General features: G+C 39.1%; 4 protein-coding genes across 4 annotated transcripts in view; 2 read left to right on the top strand and 2 right to left on the bottom strand.

Annotated features, from left to right (window-relative positions):
• The window catches only part of igl (igloo), a 40607-nt gene extending 33879 nt beyond the window's left edge, over nt 1-6728 (bottom strand). The window contains exon 1 of the mRNA XM_041777015.2: nt 5939-6728. Coding sequence (XP_041632949.1) covers nt 5939-6227 — 289 coding nt within the window. The 5' untranslated portion in view covers nt 6228-6728. The remainder of the gene's footprint in view (nt 1-5938) is intronic.
• An 8360-nt stretch (nt 6729-15088) lies between these two features.
• LOC108072412 (U6 small nuclear RNA (adenine-(43)-N(6))-methyltransferase) lies at nt 15089-16309 on the bottom strand. Its single transcript, XM_017163516.3, has 4 exons — nt 16090-16309; nt 15820-16030; nt 15355-15766; nt 15089-15272 (listed from the first exon to the last, which is right to left on the bottom strand). Exons 1-4 carry the CDS (start codon nt 16210-16212, stop codon nt 15089-15091), a joined length of 930 nt encoding a protein of 309 aa, XP_017019005.1. The 5' UTR covers nt 16213-16309.
• A 37-nt stretch (nt 16310-16346) lies between these two features.
• Nucleotides 16347-18378, top strand: LOC108072402 (zinc finger protein 425). Its single transcript, XM_017163505.3, has one exon. It carries the CDS (start codon nt 16432-16434, stop codon nt 18331-18333), a length of 1902 nt encoding a protein of 633 aa, XP_017018994.1. The 5' UTR covers nt 16347-16431; the 3' UTR covers nt 18334-18378.
• A 130-nt stretch (nt 18379-18508) lies between these two features.
• Nucleotides 18509-19148, top strand: Polr2K (DNA-directed RNA polymerases I, II, and III subunit Rpb12). The gene is made up of 3 exons (XM_017163545.3): nt 18509-18667; nt 18810-18902; nt 19014-19148. Exons 1-3 carry the CDS (start codon nt 18610-18612, stop codon nt 19034-19036), a joined length of 174 nt encoding a protein of 57 aa, XP_017019034.1. The 5' UTR covers nt 18509-18609; the 3' UTR covers nt 19037-19148.
• The last annotated feature ends 276 nt before the right edge of the window (nt 19149-19424 follow it).

The raw sequence follows: 19424 nt of genomic DNA, 5'->3' as shown, positions 1-19424 counted from the left end.
CTTACTTAATTTCACATTTTAAGATATTACAATTTTTGCTACTTTTTTCTGTGACAATTAACCCATTTTAAGACCTCAAAAATACAAAAAGAAATTATGAAAAATGTTTTTCTTCTAAACATGGCTTGATCGAATCCTCTTTTTGTGCTGATCAAGAATATATATGATTTATAGGGTCGGAAACGACTCCTTCGCTGACTAAAATCATAAAACCCCTCAAGAAGATCTTAAATATTCACTGTCTTTAAATAAATATTTTTATATATTTTATATGGTAATTTTTTTATAAAAAATAATCATAACTAAGCCAAAAAAGCATCAAATTCAATTCGGAAAGTGTTTCTGTGCTAGTTTTTTCCAGATAAACAAATCTGCTTACTTAATTTCACATTTTAAGATATTACAATTTTTGCTACTTTTTTCTGTGACAATTAACCCATTTTAAGACCTCAAAAATACAAAAAGAAATTATGAAAAATGTTTTTCTTCTAAACATGGCTAGATCGAATCCTCTTTTTGTGCTGATCAAGAATATATATGATTTATGGGGTCGGAAACGACTCCTTCACTATGTAACACACTTTTGACTAAAATTATAATACCCTGCAAGGGTATAAAAATCACATCCCAAAAAACCACATAACCAAGTTAATAAACCAGAAATCACCTATCTAAGAACCTCCATAAATACGACTTTCCTAAAGGGATTTCCAATAAAAAGAAGCCCCCAATCAACTCCAATAAGCGAAATCCTTTCGCGGAACACTGCCTCACATAAGTAAGTCCCGTCCCGAATCCCAAGGGCAGCATCAACAGTCAATGCGGAAGCTCAACAATAAAAACAGAGAACAAGAGCAGCGACAATAATAACGAGGCAAACCTGAACCGGCGGAGAGCGATGGATGGAAATATATTACACAGGGATCAAGTGGAAATAGGAAAGAGGGGAAAAGTATCCCGTTCACCGGAAGCTTCTCCCCCACCCAGCAACAAATGTCAATTTATCATTTCCGCTGCGGAGGCGCCGCAAATTGCAGAGCTTAGGAAATGCTTTGCGCGCCTGTTTTAAAAGGCATTTTAACAGGGCAGACACGCAGACATTAGGCCCGTTCGCACACATCACCACCATCCATATAAATGGGGCACTAATGGCCCACACACACACACTCACACACACACACACCCTTTCTCTTATGCAGAATTCTCCTCCATTGCTGTCTTGGCGCCAGCGTTCTTCCCCCTCGGACCCCACTCACACACACTCACAGATATTAAATATCATTCGGGCACGCATTTCTGGCATTTGTCCGGCGCTTTAATGCCACCCGAGTGTCCAATTTTATGCATTTCTTTCGTGTAAATATGCCAGGCCCCATTCTACCCCCTTGGTATTATTCATATTTGTGGGCAAGGCCATTGCCAAAAAGTGTATTTTTAGGCCAGGACAGGACAGGACCTCCGTGCTGCGCCAAATTGAAATTAATGCGTCGGTCCAACGTGGCGGATACGTGTTATTGGTACGGCTGACTTCCCTGGCGAAAACCAAATGGACTGTGAAACGTTTTGCTAAATTTGAATTTTAATTCCATTTTTTGCCTGGTAAAATTTAACGACTCTCGATATCTTGGCGTGAAAGTATTTTATAGTTATTGATTTTTTTGAGGGATGTCAAGGCAGAGAGAGGGGTTTTGTTGGGATATTTTAAAGGGAATTTGAATATATTTGACTATAAAATAGTAAGATAAATATTCATAGAAGAAAATCTATTTAAAACCTTTGAGAAATGTCTTTAATATGTAAATTTAACTTGAAATATCTCCATAATAATATTTTCCGTCTTGAATAACAAACAAAAACCAAACAATTTATGAATATTCATCTAGTAAATTCTATGCTAATTTTATTCACTTAATATTAAGTGAAATAATTTGCTTATTCCGCTTGGCTAATTGAATCCCTGTTAACCCCTCTTTCAGAGCGTTTGGCCAACGCCTAGCCTTACCTGGCTTATCAACAGAACAGGACCCAGGACACACCCCGTTGAAGGTATTGTGCTAATTAGACCGACAACGGCCACGCACATCAACATCATCATGAAAGTGACCAGCCAGAGAGCCACTCCCCTGCATGGAGGAGGGGCACAAGTGTAAACAGAATACGTGTTTCCTTGGAAAATCATTTGGCCAATAAATCAAATTGACTGTTCGGCAGGACGAACGAACAAACACCTTATTTGCTCTCAATTAGCTGAACATTAACAGGACATTTCTGACAGCCAGGGCCACGCCTTTGGTGGGAGCATTGAAAACACTTCAAGAGTCGTCAAAAAAATTTAATTAAAATTATGCAAATTGATGGAATAAACGCCAGCCAAGAAACGATATAAAGCTTATGTCGCCGTATGTCCTTAAAGGCGCCCGCAGTCTTTTTTAAGCTGCCGTTAATGCTGGCAGGCTTTGTGTGAGGAAAATTGGATTTTAAAATACTCTTTTTCTAAAGGGAATATGGGAAATTAACAGGAACTAGAGATATAATTTAGATTTGTATAAAATTCAATAAATTAAGCGTTTAAAAGCCTGAGAAAACCTCAGTAAACTCAATAATAAAGAGCTCAACTTTACTCTCCATTTATTTTCCATAGATTTTCCTCCTTCAAAGTCCTAAGATATCCTTAAAAGAGCGACTTTGATTAATTATTGTATTACTTACTATGTCAAAACAAGTATAATATTAATTTATATTAATTAATTCCCAAGAAAACATCACTAAACTCCACAATAAGCACTCCCATCTTTGATTTAATCGAATATTTAATATCAACCAGCTATTTTCACCCACTCAACTCTTTGAATATCCTTTAAAGAGCATCTCAGAGTAGGTTTTATCCCCGATTCCGCTAGTGTGTGTGCGTAGAGTTTAATTGCTTGTCTCTTGAAAGAGCTGAACTCAAACACTGGCTGGGACTTATTTGCATTTCGCATTAGGCAAAGGCATCCGAAAAGGAGCTTTGCCAGGACTTAGCATGTTCCTCCCACTTCCCCCTCTTGCCTTTGTTTGTTTAGGCTTATACTTTGCATGAGTTGACATCTTTATTGGCAATTTATGTCCCCCGCACACTTCCTGTTTCCGGCACATCCGTAATTCGCAGGTAATTTCGACAGGGCGTGGCCAGTACATAACGAAATGAAATGGGCCCAGTCATCAACATTTCTTAATTAGTTGACAGGCCGCAAAAAGTGTGTGGCTGTTACCATTTCCGTTTCCGCTAAGCCATCAGCGGATTTATGTTTTTAATTTATTTTTACTTACAGTTTGGGGAATGAAATCGTAAAGCACAAGAAATTGAAATACAGCCTACGTGTTTGTAATACCAAAAATCGTTAGCGTAACAAAGCGGCAGTTTTATGGTTGATTTGGGTGCCCTCCGCTTTTCTTTTTAGTTTTCTTTTTATGTTTCAGTCCTCTTTTATGCTCTGCTCTGAGGAAAAATCAAAAAAGTTTCAAGAGAAACGGCCTAAACTTTATAGTGAGCAACTTTATGGCAGGCAAAACCAATTCAAAGAAAGAAAAGAAATCGAAGGCAGCTGGTAAATATTTATGAAACACTACAGACAAATTGAATATTGAATATTCAATATTGAATCTTTGTCTTTTGCTGACTTCGAGAGCTCATTAAAGTTCAGAGAGAAGTTACCCAGATATTTCCTCATCCTCAAAGCCTTCACAAACTTCTAATTAACTGAGGAAAACCTCATGCGAAAAATTTTACTGGTTAAAAGGAAAATGCGCAGCTGCTTCTCATGAATACCAGGGATTACATATATATTTTTGGGCCAAATTAAAACCCTCAAAAGGGAGAGAGAGAGCAAGAGGAGTTTCCCGTGAAATTACTAAGCAATAATCATAATTTGCGGCATTAACGGGGAATGAAATTTTCCTGGGTAACTTTGCCACCAACCCACTAACCATTGATAAAGTGTCGCTACACAATTTATCAGCTCTTTCCCTCCGGGGGAAACTCTGCCACTGAAGAGGGAAACGGCGGGGAAAAGCGGTAGGGAAATGTGCGGAAAACGTCGGCTAAACAAACAGTGGCTGCTGCTGCACCTGCCACAGGGGAGGACAAGCACGTTGTGGTAATTTATGAGTCATTCTCTGGAAACGCTCTGTGTGTGTGCTTTGGCTTCTGGTTGGTTTTTCATATTTTCATTATTTTGGAAAGAGAGAAAAGAGTGGGGGAAAGAGCAAATAAACCGCAGAAAAGTTGCCCCCGAATAAAAAAAATAACATGAATTAAATGTTTGCGGCTCTTTTGCTTTCGCCAAATGGCATTAAACGAACTTTGAGTTCCAATTTTTTGAGGCTAAGTAAAAAGTTATTGTGGTTGTCGGTGGTTAAACTGAATACGTGGGAAAATTGCAGCTAATTTAAATAATGTTAGACAGTAAAATATAGAAAATTGGAAGGTTAAATGTGGGTGATGGAATTTTGAAGTGGTTTAAGACTGAATTTTTGTGATATTTACGAATAATGAGAGCCAACTTTTAGAAGATCTCCGTATGCTGTTGGGATAAAAACACATTTTGAAATATTTCTTTTAGTATTTAACATTTAATTAAAAATTTAGAACTATTTAAGTAGTTTTTTCTAAGTAATTCTCCTTGTAAAAAATATTTAAATATTTTTCTTGAAGAAAGATTAACTGTGTTTTTTGGTTAATGTTACATATTGATTTGTTTATTTTATGATGAATTCATTTTTTAGCTTAGAGAACAGTTTTGAACTTTTTTCCAGCGGAATTCCTTATCTAAAAATTAAATTTCTAAAAAAAAAAGGTGTAGTCCCTAAAAAGTAGAACCAAAAAAAGGATTTTCTACTCTTTATTTTATATTATTTGGGCTGCTATTACTATTTTGTATTACTTATAATAAAAACCCCTTCAAATAAATTCCTTTTTAACAAGAGCAAATACTATTTAGTTTGACTTTTACTCCTCAACACATTCTCTAGTATTTAATAGTTCACATCAAAGTCTTTAACGTCGACCCCGGCGTAAACGTTATTATCATAGGTCGTAAAGTCGTCCTGTGCCCCCTGAAGCAGGCTATGGAATTTGTATTATGATATGGCTCATATCGCTGGCCATAAAACATAAACATACCATATAGTCCCGGGCTACGCTTATTAGATAACATAAACAGGAGCCGACGGCATTAGGACTAAACTCTCCGCCCAAGGCTAAGGGCCGGCCAACGCGGCGGCTACTTAACCAAGTTAAGGATCTTGCACACAAATTTGCCATTGGCGGACATAAAAATGCTTGCGGGTGTACTGGCGCGTAATGGAGTGCAGTGTACACAACAAAACTATATATATACATATATATTTATAAGCGTGTTCGGTTAAACAATTCATATTTGCGACACCATTAAGCACACGGGCGGGAAATGGGAAAATGGGAAATGGGAAAAGTGCGAGCAAAATGGCAACAGCGATAACGATGTGCGCCCGCCGTGTGTTGATACAGTAAACAATACCCTGAGCCCCTGGTCACAGGATTTCCTTTGCAGTTCGAACACAAAAAACACTCGAGAAAAATAAAGAAATAAAATAAAAAATAATTAAATACAAAATTTTACTTTTTTCTATGACTATTTGAAAGCTTTTTATTACTTTTTTAAGTCTCTAAAATAATCTTCCCCTATAAAAAGTTTTAATTTAATTTTAAATAATTTAACATATAAAATTCTATATAATTTAATAACAAAATTAATACACGAACTTCCAAAAACTGCCAACGATTTAACCTGAATTTCTCCCTAAACCACAACTCTCCTCATTTTTCCCAGTGCACTCTCACACACACACAGGCACACCGAAATGTGGAATAGGTGTTAATATGAATGTATTGGTTATCGAGAACTAAGTCCGGCCTCACCTTCGTCCTCCTCGTCGTTGAGCTCCGTGATTGCCGCCTTGTCGCAGGGTCGGTCAATGCCATTTGTTGCTTCGCTGCCACCTCCATTACCTCCTCCTCCATTCGCCGTCTTTGCATCGCCATTGGAGATAATTGAATTTGATTTGGCGTGATTTGTATGATTGTTCGAGGACTTGCAGGAGGACTCCCCCTCAAGGGGAGGAGCACTCGGGTCTGGCTCCCCATTGCTGACCGCATCGATGGCGGCGCCATCCTTCGTCTTCAGCTCCTGGCTGGTATTGCAGCCCATTTTCTCGAGGATTTGCTTGAGGTTTTGCTTAAGGATTTGGTTTTGGTTTAGGCTTAAGGGTTTTGGCGGGCCTTCCCTACTTCCAGTTGGCCTAGGTTACCTTTATTTTGTTTAATCAATCGCACACACACACACACTCACGTCCCTCCGACCAACACTCACACACACACACACACACTCGCGGTGGGTAAACTAGTTTATATACTTGTTGTTTTCTGGGCCAATTTGCACTGGAAACCGTTTTTGCTTAGGCATAAAATGTTTGTTTGTTTTTTTTTTTTAGAAAAATACGAGCTGTACAAAAAAGTCGGGCTTAGAAAAAGGTGCACAACCACAGGTTACCAAAGCCAAAGACTTGGAACTCGGATCACGGAACCGGAAGCGGAAACCAGCTGAATCGAATCCCAGGAGCGCCAATTGACGACTGACTGACGAAGACCTGACTGTCTCTGGCAGAAGCTCAGGCACAACTAACTCTGAATGAATGCCGGCGACACGTCCTCGCTGCGGATGCCACAGACCCCGAATGCCCGACCGACCGAGCGACAGCCCCATCCTGCAGGACCCCCCAAAATTTCAGCCGGAGCTCAACAAGCAGCGAAGCCAGCGCCAAAGCCAGCCGGCAGTCAACGACACAGGGCCCAGGGAAGCGGAGAGCCAGGACCTCAAACGGAGAGAAAGGGAGAGGAGAGAGAGAGAGCTCCACCTAGTGCGCTCTCTCGCAGGATTTACAGTGGGCTTGGGGCAGTTATGGAGTGTGTAGAGAAAAGCTGGATATTTTAAAAAGGAGAAAAATCAAATGGTATCTATATTATATAGAAAATATGTGAAGATTTACATATATATCGAATTCATCGTAAACATTTTAAGTTTCTTGAATTAAAACCATTATTAGGCCCTCGGTGCCAGTGTCCTGACACTGACCAAAGTCGAGAGCGACTGCAAGAGCTCGCTCTCCAGAGAACCATTTTAAAGTCAGGCGGCAACAGCAGCTGCCTCTGTTGTTGTTAGCCAGCTTTGGGCTCTGGCTGCAAACGTTCTTTTTTTTTTATTCGCAAATAAACAAACCGACAGAGCAGCAGCAGCAGCAACAGCAGCAGCAGCAGCTCTGTGGTAACTTAGGGGAGCAGGAGCCACAGAAGCCGTTGCGGTGGCAACAGAATCCGAAGAGCGCCAGCAGCAGCAGCAGCAAAGGCAAAGGCAATGGCATCATCATCGTTGCTAAAACCCACACACAAACACACTCAGAAACACACACTCGCAGCTGCGTGTAACCAGGCGTAAACAGCTGAATGAAAGCACGGCCCAAAGCCCAAACAAATGCAAATAAAAAAATATTACCAAGCTGAAAACCTGGCCCATAAAAATATCAATGAGAATGCTTTTTTGTTGTCCAAGGACCGTTCGTCCTTTGAGCTGATGATAGCAATTCATAAAAGTAACTAGCCTTTATCTTCTGGTATCCTTGTTCCACCTCTCAGCTGTCATCTGGCTTCCTTTGGCATTCTTTCTTTGCTTTTTCTATACTTTTTTCTTTCCTTTTTAGTCTTCTTCCATCTCTTCTTGGTATTTATTTTTGGGAGTTGGCTTTTGCAACTTCTCTGTGTGTGAGTGTGCGTGTGAGCCAAATGAATTGGTTTATTTTCTCTCATTCTGCCTGTTTTTCTTTAGGCCAATTTCTCTCTAAGGTTTTAAGGCTCTCAAAACTTTTAAATCTAAATTAATTGGTTTATTTAGTAAAATATTAAGAAAATATTTTAGAAGCTCAATAAATCCTTAAAGAAATTTATTAGAGGCTTTGAATATGTTTTTATATTAAATTAAATACATTTTTAATAATTTCGGAGGCTTTTTAAAATATAAAACCTAAATCAAACAACATTTATAATTTCTAAAATTACGTTAATTCCTTAAAATACGTATTTTACTCAAGTGTACTCTTCTCCCATTCCTGTAAAAGCTGCTCCATAATAATAATAAAGTCCAAGTGCGTTTAGTTCTAGTTGGGAGTGCAAGCCACGCATAATCGTAAAGCCAGAGTCCCTGCATATGTAAACCATATAGCAATTTTAATCAAAACTTTGCTCAGGTTTCACGTTCCTCCACATTCACATTCACATTCACATAATACGACTGCGGATGTCTGAGCATATGCAAATGAGCTTGACATAAAAAAAAAGGTCAAATAAAAAAGAACTACAAGTTCTGTTTGTATGGCAACCTTTTGTGTTTAAAAATACAGAATTGTTATTAATTAAAAAGAGACAGTTTTAATGCAATTTCGTTTAAAACAAAACCACGGTTTCAGTCAGCGCGACAAAAAGGCAATTTGTCCAATTTAATTGAATTGAAATGTAAAAAATTGTGAAGGCTTTTGGTTGGAAATTAAATGAAACTGAATTACAACTGAAAATGGATATTAAAAGCATGCAGGAGGATATATAAAAAAAATAAAAATTATATATTCAATACATTAAACAAACAGATATTAGTTAAACCACAATTTAAACCAAATTATATACTGATTTTGTGGTTGTAAAAAGTGTAAAATATAAAAGAAAATCTCTTTTTTTTACTAGCAATGTTTTTTTTACACTTTTCATGAATTTCCTAGATATTTTTATGTATTTCTTAGGACTGAGAGGTTAATAAAACTAAGTACACAAACCATTTTAATGTAGTTAACCCTTAAAGGTTTATAAAATGTTATCAAAAAAATAAATAAAAATTTAAAAAAAGTGAAAACCTAAGCCTTTTTAGCTGCCTGATTAAGTACATTTTCCACCCCAAGTTGCTCAATTAAATTTGTGCCTGAGCTTCTTGAAATTTTTCCCGCAGAATTTCCACCATCTTAAGACAAAAAGGCCAACAATTAAGTGTGAAGAACCCGGCAGAGGCAGCTGCGGCTGCTGTCCTGCCTCCATTTCTTTTTCTGTAGTTTTGAAGACAAAAAACAAGACCAACCAGGGACTGAGCCCGGGGAAAACCAATGGAAAAACAGCAGCAGCAGCAGGAAAAACGGCAGCCTTGAGTGTAAATTCGCACACCCTCATCCTCATGTCAGGACAAACACAGAGAACAGGACCAAAAGGACATCAACATGGTGCGAAAATTCATGGGCGCAAAATTCCAAAAAGTCCCAAGGACCTCTTACAATGGCAGAAACGCGCGACGGGCGACACATAAACCCTTTCAGGGCCCCCTGATAAAATGACTGACAACACTCGAGACGAGAGACGAGAGTGTCTTGGGCCGACTTTGCGCATCATTTGCCGACAGAAATGCCAGGTCATTATGTTGCCCGAAAAAAGATATAAATAGCTTTGTTTTTAGATGAAATGCTTAGCTTTTCGATTTTTGCGCCCCCTTAGAGTGGGCATAAGCACACACACACACCAGCAAAACAACGAGAAGGATAAAAAACACGTATACGCCGCGTTGCCTCCGAACTCTGGCCTGCTCTTTGCTCTTCGAGAACCCTCTTTTCCACACCGCCTCCGCCTTAGTCATTTGCCGCCTTCTTACTTTGGGTCTATTTTATTTATTTATTTTGCAAAGGCAATTTTCCCTCTTCCCCTGGGACACTTCTACTTCTGCCAAATGGAAAGTTTTTCGCGTCCTTTTCAAGTCTCAAGTTCAGCGGTGCGCAACAATTTTCAGGTCTACTAGAAAAGAAAAAAAAACTGACAGCAGATAAATTTAAAGCGAAAATCTGTATGTGCTCTTGAGATATTTCGACTTTAGGGTTTTAGCAAACAGAATTTCCAAGGCGAAACCGATTTGTAGTCGAGATGAGACTCCTTTTGCCTCAACTCCTCCACTTCCGCTTCCGTTTCCTCGTTGTTTTTTTTTCGTTGATTATTATTTGCTTTGTTGCCACTTTTGTGCTGAGCAATTTATACGCATTTTTGCCTCATTATTTATTCGACTTTTCACCTTGACCCCCCAATGCCTGAGGGGAGTCCTAGGTCCTGGACGTGTTTATCTCACATCTGAATATATATCTGAATATCTGATGTCATTTTGGGCGACAAAAGCGTTTCTTTTGTCACCTTCGCGTTGATTTGTGGCAACAGAGAAAGTCGCTAACGGTAATTGAATAAGTCCCCCGACATGATATATGTTGTGTTATGTTATGTCTGTATGCCAGGATATTTTGGCGTACATTTCCCTTCATTCTGTTCATGCGACAAGGCCAATTAATCATAGGCAACGCTGAAAAGGCGTCGAAATGAAATACACATCGTACGTGGGATTTAATTAATTTGATTTAATTAATGATGCAAGAGATGTTCAAGATATTTTTTAGAAGCGACACCCAGTGTAAATATTTGGCTTATAGGCAAGAAAATCGGGTTATTAATCATTTTTGTATATTATTTAGAAATTTGTTATTAATATTTAGAAAAATGTTGAACAAATATTCGGATTTTTCAAAATATATTTAGGAAATTATGTTTACTAAACTGTTATAAGCTCTATTTATTCACCTTTCTAATATTTTTAACCTGTTTAAATATATATTTACAAATATTTTAAAATAAAACCCCCAACTTATCGCAATATTTTCCTTTCTTTAAAATATAAAGCAAACAAAAAAACAGTAAATAACATTTACTTATCTAAATTTGTATTTATTGTATTTATTTATACGCTTTAAGGGAGCCCTGCCTTGCTTATTGCATGGATGGCTGCATTCATATCCGATAACCCAGCTCTCTTGGCCATATGCCAAGCCAATATTAACCGGGGAATATGAGCAGACAATAGATGTCCAACGAAGAGGAGTAGGGGCCAGGAATGGGTATCGAATCGGATTGAAGAGGAGCGAAGCGGAGCTCGCCGCTTGGAGGTTGTCTGGCAGACAAGCGGCAAACCAAAAAATGACAGTTCGGATGTCAGGACAGGAGTGGTGCTCGCTGTTGACTTTAAAATCACATTCAAGAGTTCCCCGAGCAGCACACTCAACCGGACTGGGGTATATGTATAAGGAGTTCAATTACACGACTCCCTGCTAACCATCCTCCGGCTGCATGCCTGCACCGACCGACTGCCACGCCTATTGGCACACACACACCGCCCACACAGGCATGTTTATTGAAAGGTTACATGAATGACACACACGCCACAAAAACTGAAGCACCCACCCACACAGGCAGACAACGACCGCAGACTCACACACACAAACACACAGACGAACAGCGCAGACAGGGGCTCATGCAGGTCCTTAGAGGGGGAGTTTTGGGAGTTCTTTTATGATTATTTTGATTAAATTAAAGGTACTGGGAGGAAGGATATATGAAATAATAATAATTTGCTTTGAATAAAGGTTAAATTAGAGGTTTATTTGTATTATGTTGATATTTATAAGTAAATAATATTATTTTTAAAATTTCATTATGGAAATGTAGAGCGTAAATCGTATCATTAGTCTAGAAATCACGAAGAAAATCCCTCTTAATTTTCACATTAAAACATTTTTAAAAAGAAAAGAGAGGTCTTTACAGCATCAGGAATTTGTTAAAGACTTCACTTCATATATTATAGAATTATACTGAATTATATTGAACTATCTCTTAATTTCCTCATAGAAACATTTAAACAAAAATCAAATTAATTAAAAATCTCGAACCCCTTCCTGCTACGCCCCTGCTCACCACTCTGTACACGCATTCGGTGCATTTGCATTGTCTGTTTTTATCCCCTTTGATTCGTTCCTTTTTGGTTGCTTTTCATTGCATTAAGTGAATGTATCTGCATGCACATGCGACACGACAATAGCCGTATATTTAGAGGGTTTTTTTTTCGGGGGGGAGGAGGGACTGCAGCCTGCTGCCAATTGCAACAGACGCCGTCGTCTGGCAGCTCGTTACGTGCCATCACGAAGGGTCTCCCTATATGCTCCTGCCACCTCGCAAATGGATTTTCCTGGCTCCCACGCTTAAAGAGCTGTCCGCTTCGATTTAAGTCCCAAAAAACATTTTGTGTCAAGTCATTGCCTACTTTTTGGGGCCCACGCGCTTCCTGTTTTTTTTTTTTTTATTTGTCGGTGTGGTTAGCCCTGGGCTCAGGATCAGTTGATGGATGATTTTTTGGCAATTGATTGATGTCCGAATTTTACAAAGTTGACAAAGATTTCAGGTCCCACAGAAAACCACCCAGTTGTGGTCATTTTAATACCCTAAAAGGGTATTACAATTTTAGTAAAAAGTTTGCAATGCAGTAAAGGAGTCATTTTAGACCCTATAAAGCATATATATTCTTGATCAGCATTAACAGGCGAATCTTTCTAGACATGCCAGAGAAAAAAAAATTTTTTTTATTTTTTTCAAAATTTCATAAAAAAAATTTCATCGTAAAAATTTTCAAAAATTGGAAAAAATTTTGATTTTTTTTAATTTAAAATTTAGCATGCAGATTTGTTAGCCGGGAAAAAACTTGCTTAGAAAAGCTTTCCGAATTGAATTTGAAGCTTTTTTGGCTTAGTTATGTTCAATTTTTGATTCAATATTAAGTTTGTATATCAAACTTCTAGGGTATACAAATTTCGGCTTCCCTAAGTTAGTTTCCTTTCTTGTTTTTATTTATTTGGGCAAAACATTAATGGGTTAATCCAATGACTAAGTCACCCTTATTTTTAAGGTTTGATGTGGAATATTTTTGTAGAGAAAAATATTTGTACAACGTAGGATTTAAAAGTGAAAAAGAATTGAGGATTTATAAGGTTTATTTTGCATTTTAAAGAAGCTTAAAGGGTTTAAAGTTAATTTTGCTATTAAAAACAAAATGAATGCTCTAAGAAAATTATAAACAAATAAATAAATAAGCTAATAATAAATTAAAATGATTAAAACAAATCAATTTTAATTTTTTGTTATAAAAAATAGATAAAGTAAAGTTTATAAAATAAAATTCTCATTCTATAAAATACAAGCAATTAATCCAGATATTTTTAAAAATATTAAAAACTATATATATTTCGTTTAAGAACTACTCTTAATTCAAAAATGTATAAAGTAGCAACTACAGCAGAATACCCTAACATTTCCCATTTCAACCCCAGATTCCCATTGATATATTGTACAATAAAAAATCCCTATCAATACCACACTTATTTCTCTCCATGGACAAGACAATTACTTATCTTATCATTTATTTTTCCCCCACTGTAATCCCTTAATGGAGGCATTATAAATGTATTACAAAACGCAACAGCCATAGACACAAGTATTATTATTCGAAGTTATGGCTAAACATAAACTTATTTTCCAAACAATTTAACGACTCTGCGGCCACTAAAAGAGTCAAACTCGGATCTGGTTCGAATGGTTCTGGTTTCGTGGGGTTTTTATGTCTTCAAAACCCACACACCACTACGTGACCAGAGCGCGTTTTTAATTAACAATTACCACATCGAGTCGGACAAGCCCAGGCAGAAGGAACACGTGTCGAATTCAGTGGGTCCTTGGGTGCCTAAAATTAAGATAATAGCTGGGAAAAATTAGAGAGAGCGGCCACGAGGGAGCCTTCGGGCCGTAATCAGTGGATAGAGAGAGAGACAGACCTCAAAATCCACAAAACATGAACGCAAAAACTGGAAAACAAAAACGACCGCACCTAGGACGCATGACGCAGTCGGGAGAGACCGTATCTTTTCAGACTCAAAAACCAACGGCTTGCATTTTAATTACGTTGTTCTTTACACCTTAACGTGTTGAAATGCCATAAAAGACAACAACAACCACAACGGCATCAACAAAAGGCCAACAGCAACGGCCAAGTCATGAAAAGGATCAAAAAGAGCAAACGGAAAGTAGAGCAAAGATGGGTGAGAATGTAATGAAAATGTTGGGATACTCTTTAAAATCTTAATTTGAGAAATTAGCATGAAGAAATATAATTTTATTCTGATTAGGGATGTTTATCGAAATTTTAAATATAAAAAATTTCTAATTTATACAATATTTTAATATATAAAAATGTTAAGAAGGTAAAAAACGTTCGTCTTCCCTTCACAAAAGATGTATCCTTAAAATATTCCAATAAACTAAAAGTAATTTTAAAGATTTTCCCAAAATATATATGCAAGATAATCCCATTTTCCATATAAACTCCTCAAAGGGGTATTCTTTCTCCAAGTTCGGGGGGTGAAAACCGGAGCAAGCGTGCCTTGTGCGGCAATTAAAAGTTACTATTTGCGATCCCACATGGCGGAGGAGCAGCGTAGGAGCTGAGGAATAGCACGAATTCCCCGGCACAAAGGTGTGGAAATTCCGGTGTTGACCAGCACAGCAGCAACGACAACGACTTTTGCTTAGTCTGCGTGTTGGTCTCCATTTCGGTTGTTGTTGCCATTCTGATTCTGTTTGCTTTTATTCCATGGAAAGACCAAGCGTGTGGGTGGTCAGCTGTGGTCAATGATAGCAACGAAACGATAATTTCCGTTCGTGGACCTGGCTGGCGGCGGGCGGCAAAGTGAGCATTGACATGCAAATTTCCATTTAGGGGAAAAGCTTTCTGACAGCAGCACCAACCAAGCAAATGGAGTCGCAACTGGAAAGTCCCAACTGGGAGGTGTGGGTTGAAGGTCAGAGTTTATTTGGTGGTGCAGCTGCAGCAGCTTAAGTTTATTTTTAAACATGAGAAATCCCGCCCAGGTATTTACAAAGTTAATGGACAAGGGCGTTTGGGTGGGCAGGCAGTTGTGGTTTTAAAAAGGGGGAGACTGTAGGTGGGAATATATCTTTGTCTGTGTTGTTCATATTGTTACCAACTACCTACCATTCAGCTCACTTAAAAACTACTCAGACAGAAGCACAATTTTAAAGCGTATAAGAACTTACCTGAACTGAAGAAATAACTTAATTAGAAGTTGTCGTAGCCGCCTGGCTTAGCGGCTCTGAATGGTAGCTCCAGGCCACTGCCCAGCGCGTGGTATGTCCTTGATGGAATTCCGTGGTGCTGACATTCGCCACCTGCCGCTCCTTCAGATAGTCCAATATCCTGGGCACGTTGGCCTTGACGCCCAGCATTGTGGTGAAGATGCTGTACACCGAGGACAAAAGAAAATGAAGAAACAAGTTAAATTTAATTCCAACTAGTTGGACACTAATCAAGATTGACTCACCGTACGCGCTGCTGGTTTTCCAGGCTCTCGTCGATGATGCGCTGCACGAACTGTACCTCGCCGCCCACGCAGGTAAGCTCCTCCTGGCTGCCTGTTCTGGCATTGTTGGGTGCAGGACGTCGCTCTGGATTCCTGGTGTTACCCCCAAAGGGATTGGGCAAGTTGGAATCGAAAAATGGGGGATTGCACAGGCAAAAGTGGAAGTTTTTATCCTGCTCCTTCTCCAGAAAGTAGCTTTTGAATATGCTGTTTTTATCTGGTTGGGTATAAACATCGATTAGGGCTTCCAGTTGGTTTGTTTTTACATTCTCCCGGGCGTATTCTATATTTTGGAGCTTTGATTCCAGGGCCAGCATGTGCCAGTCGTTTTTCTTGGCAGCCAACAGAGAGTATATACAAGAGGAACCGCATCCTGTGGAGATACTTATAAGTAAATTAATTGTTAATACAATCTCAAAGCCTTACCTATATCAATTCCCCTTATTTCCTTCAATTTCAACGGTTCCATCAAATCCTCCAGCCACAAAATGTAATTCAAACGCAGGGCCAACGTGGGCACCAGACTTCCTGGGGCAAAGTTCACATCCAAGTCAAAGTATTCCTTCAGCAGCATCTTGGTGAGTTCCCTTAGCGTCTTTTCATTGCGAAAATTCACAGAGACTTTGCCAGTAAGCTCCTATTTAATTATAAATAAATATTTAAAAGGAGCTCCCTAGAAATGTTAGGCCAACTTACCAATTGGCACACTTGCCGGAAGTCCTTGTACTTAATGGCCAGTTTGGTGTAATCCGGCGGCTGGCGCAATACATTACGCGGATGCATGCCAAATTTCATGGCATTTCCTTTGGTTTTAACCATTGTTTTTAACAAAAATTGCAATATTTAATGAAATGCCGCGAAAATCGAACAGCTGTTCAGCACAAAATCCGATCACTTTATATCCGATAGGCCGATAGTTGGCCGATTACTTTATATACCAAAAATATACTAGTTTCTATCGGATTTCTATAAGACGTTGTGACTGGTCCTACTGCCACTTGTTTATGTATTTTTTGTTTACAAACTTGTTGATTTTTCATGTCTTGGCCTGGAAAATTGTTAATTATCTACGAAAACTTTACCAATGATCTGCCACCCCTACAAATTGGCCAGAAGCCCACAGGATGCCCCACGCCCTGCTCGTGCAAGTGCAAATGCTGTCGCGGATTCAGCCAGAAATACGTGGCATTCAACGGGGAATCTGACGACCCATCTTCTTCGTCTGCCGCCTCCGGCGGCGATGTCCAGAAGATGATGCGTTTTCGCAGTGCTGACATGTTGCTTCTGCTGCAGGCTGCTCAATTAAGGGATCATTTCTGGACAAATCAGTATTTTAAGGTGGATTTACAAGAGGATTATGCTGCCATCTCCGAGGTCTTTGCTGCGCAGAAGATTAACATATCTAATGAAAAGCTAGCCGAGATTCTGGATACTGTGACCTCGGGCTATAGGAGAGCGATTAGTCAGCTAACAACTGCGGAAGCCCAGGGTGCTCTGCGCCCCAAGAAAGCAGCCCTATTCTTTCCCGGATTGCGTTGCTCTTGCTTGAAGTGCGAGTATTTGCCCTGGCGGAAACTCCAGGATGTGGAGGACCACCAGAAGGAGCACCGATTCAGCGACAACTTCCACTGCAGGATCTGCTATCGCCGGTTTTACCTACAGCACTCGTTAACTGCTCATCTCATCAGGAAGATCGGAGGTAGAAGACCCAGCTCCGAGGAACTAATGGCCAATGAGAGCTACAAAAAACTGCTGCTGGCTCAAAGGTCCCAGGAGTTGGAGGAACCAGAGCAAGCGCCTGCTCAAGTGGAGGATATAGTGTTGGCAGTGCCAAAGCACCTTCGTCTGGACTACGAGGAGGAAAACAGGTCTCCCATCCGGGGACGTATGAGATTAATGCTCACTCTGTGTCCACTGTGTGATCAGGAATACCGCTTCTCCTTCAGCCATCAGCTGCACTTTTTGAAGAACCATAAAAGGACTCAGCCAGATCCGGAGACCTTCCCCTGCTACAATTGCAATAGGTCCTTCCTGACAAGAAAGTCTCTAAGAAAACATCAAAAGCGCGTTCGCAAGACCTGCCACCTCCGCTATCATCCCTTCAAGTGCCCCAAGTGCCGCTCGCGATTCCAATTGGCTGCCACAAGGAACTCCCATGTAGCCAGGATCCATGACCGGAAGAAACTATGTTTGATTTGTAAAGTTCCCACTGTGGCGCGGTGTTGCAGTGATCACACGCCCAGGGAATGTCGAGAGGCCATCAAGAAGCACAGAGAGAAAGTGAGGGAGCTACGAGGGCTGGACAAGAAGCCTCAGGCACCCAAACCAATGTGTCAGCACTGCGATCAAAGCTTTCCCAATACCTTTTTACTTCGGGAACACTTGAACAAGAAGCATCTGCAGCAGAGGAACTTTACCTGCGAGATTTGTGGAGCTGCGTTCTACAGCCAGGGAAAGATGCAAGTCCATCGGAAGGCGGTGCATTTGAAGCTGCATGTGACCCACTGTGAGACCTGTAACCTGACCATCAAGGCCAAGGATAACTATCTGCGGCACTGCAGGTCCAAAAGGCATCAGGATGAGCTTCGCAAGATGGAAACGGGAAGAAATAAGACTAGAGAGCCCGAAAGTATTACAAAATCTTCGCTAGAAAGCGATCATAACGAAGATGGGATCGATTTGGAACCCACAGAACCCTTTTTAAAGATGGAAACCACGACCAAATCCTTGGTCAAAGGAGACCGATTGAGCAGGAAGCCAAAAAGGAAGCCTTCCACTGCTCCTTGTAGTTATCAACAACCCGAAAAAGTTAACTTTTGCGATCCTTGTGGAACAACCATCGTTGGAACCATGATAAGACACAACCAGACGTCGAAACATAAAAATAATTTATTAAAACACAACGAAAAGAGAGAGAATAAGCGATTTATGAGAAACTAAAGAATGTGCAATATTTAAAATATAATTTAATTTAATATGAATAACTAATATATAAGATTAATTTAACACATATTTAATGAAATTAAAAATAAATCTTTTTTAAAACATTTCAAAATTCAAATATATCACATTTAATATATACCAAAAATTCTAGTATTTATTTGTCAAGAGCATTTCCTTTTGTTTCTACCTACGGTCACTCTAAACACAATTTCGGCAAAACAAAACACATTTTTTGTCTTTTTTTAAGATTATTAACAAAATAACTTTGTAAAAATGTCGGAAACAAGCTCAAAGGACAATGTTAAGACAGCAATGACTTATATTTGTGGTGGTAAGTTGGCGAAACAAGTACTTCTAGCGGAAAACGATTTTCCGCCAACACGCACATGGCTGCTATGAAAAACCAACAACAAAGTCGTGTAATTTAAATTTACTTATTATAATTAATTTATTCTTATATAATTAACTTGCAGAATGTCATCATGAGAACGAGATGCGACCCAGAGACCCTATACGTTGCCGTGAGTGTGGTTATCGCATCATGTACAAGAAGCGCACCAAGCGTCGTAAGTAAATCCCCCAGAAGTCTCCAATGACTCTTAAACTGTACTGATGAAACAGTCTCCAATGATTGTCAAACTGTACTGATGAAATCTTTCGTTTTCTTTTTTTTATAGTTGTCGTCTTTGATGCCCGATAAAATAAAGGCACCTCAAAATCAATGGGTATATGTATATCTAAAGTACATTTTTAAGAAAATAGTTTGTAGCTGAATATTTGTGGTTTAATAAAAAGCCTGTAATAACCATAAACACTTTGTTCCCTTTATAATTAAACGTACATAACTACATAAATATATCCTTGCATTGTTTTTTGGGATAAGGTATGAGCTCTCAGGAGTACAAAAATAAAACCAGTACATTGTTACAAACTCAAATAGCGCTTCTTACAAGTGTTTTTATATTGTTTGGGGCTCCGATCTTAAAACTAGGGTGCCCATCTTAATATTTGAAAATAAGAAACGCATGTTTATTTAAAATACTTTGCACATTGGGTATTCTTTTGGAATTTCCTGATAAAATTTCAAT

Source organism: Drosophila kikkawai, chromosome 2R, assembly GCF_030179895.1.
Source record: "Drosophila kikkawai strain 14028-0561.14 chromosome 2R, DkikHiC1v2, whole genome shotgun sequence".
In the NCBI taxonomy this organism is placed as follows: Eukaryota; Metazoa; Arthropoda; class Insecta; order Diptera; family Drosophilidae; genus Drosophila; species Drosophila kikkawai.
This window is presented reverse-complemented; position numbering and strand designations above follow the sequence as displayed.

Excerpts from the sequence above, each read along its gene's own strand:
- LOC108072412 (XM_017163516.3), bottom strand. The coding sequence starts at position 16,212 with ATGGTTAAAACCAAAGGAAATGCCATGAAATTTGGCATGCATCCGCGT. Across the intron at positions 16,031-16,089 it reads TCCGGCAAGTGTGCCAATTG|GAGCTTACTGGCAAAGTCTC; the intron begins GTAAGTTGGCCT and ends ATAATTAAATAG. Across the intron at positions 15,767-15,819 it reads AATAAGGGGAATTGATATAG|GATGCGGTTCCTCTTGTATA; the intron begins GTAAGGCTTTGA and ends GTATCTCCACAG.
- LOC108072402 (XM_017163505.3), top strand. The coding sequence starts at position 16,432 with ATGTCTTGGCCTGGAAAATTGTTAATTATCTACGAAAACTTTACCAAT.
- Polr2K (XM_017163545.3), top strand. The coding sequence starts at position 18,610 with ATGTCGGAAACAAGCTCAAAGGACAATGTTAAGACAGCAATGACTTAT. Across the intron at positions 18,668-18,809 it reads AATGACTTATATTTGTGGTG|AATGTCATCATGAGAACGAG; the intron begins GTAAGTTGGCGA and ends ATTAACTTGCAG. Across the intron at positions 18,903-19,013 it reads CAAGAAGCGCACCAAGCGTC|TTGTCGTCTTTGATGCCCGA; the intron begins GTAAGTAAATCC and ends TTTTTTTTATAG.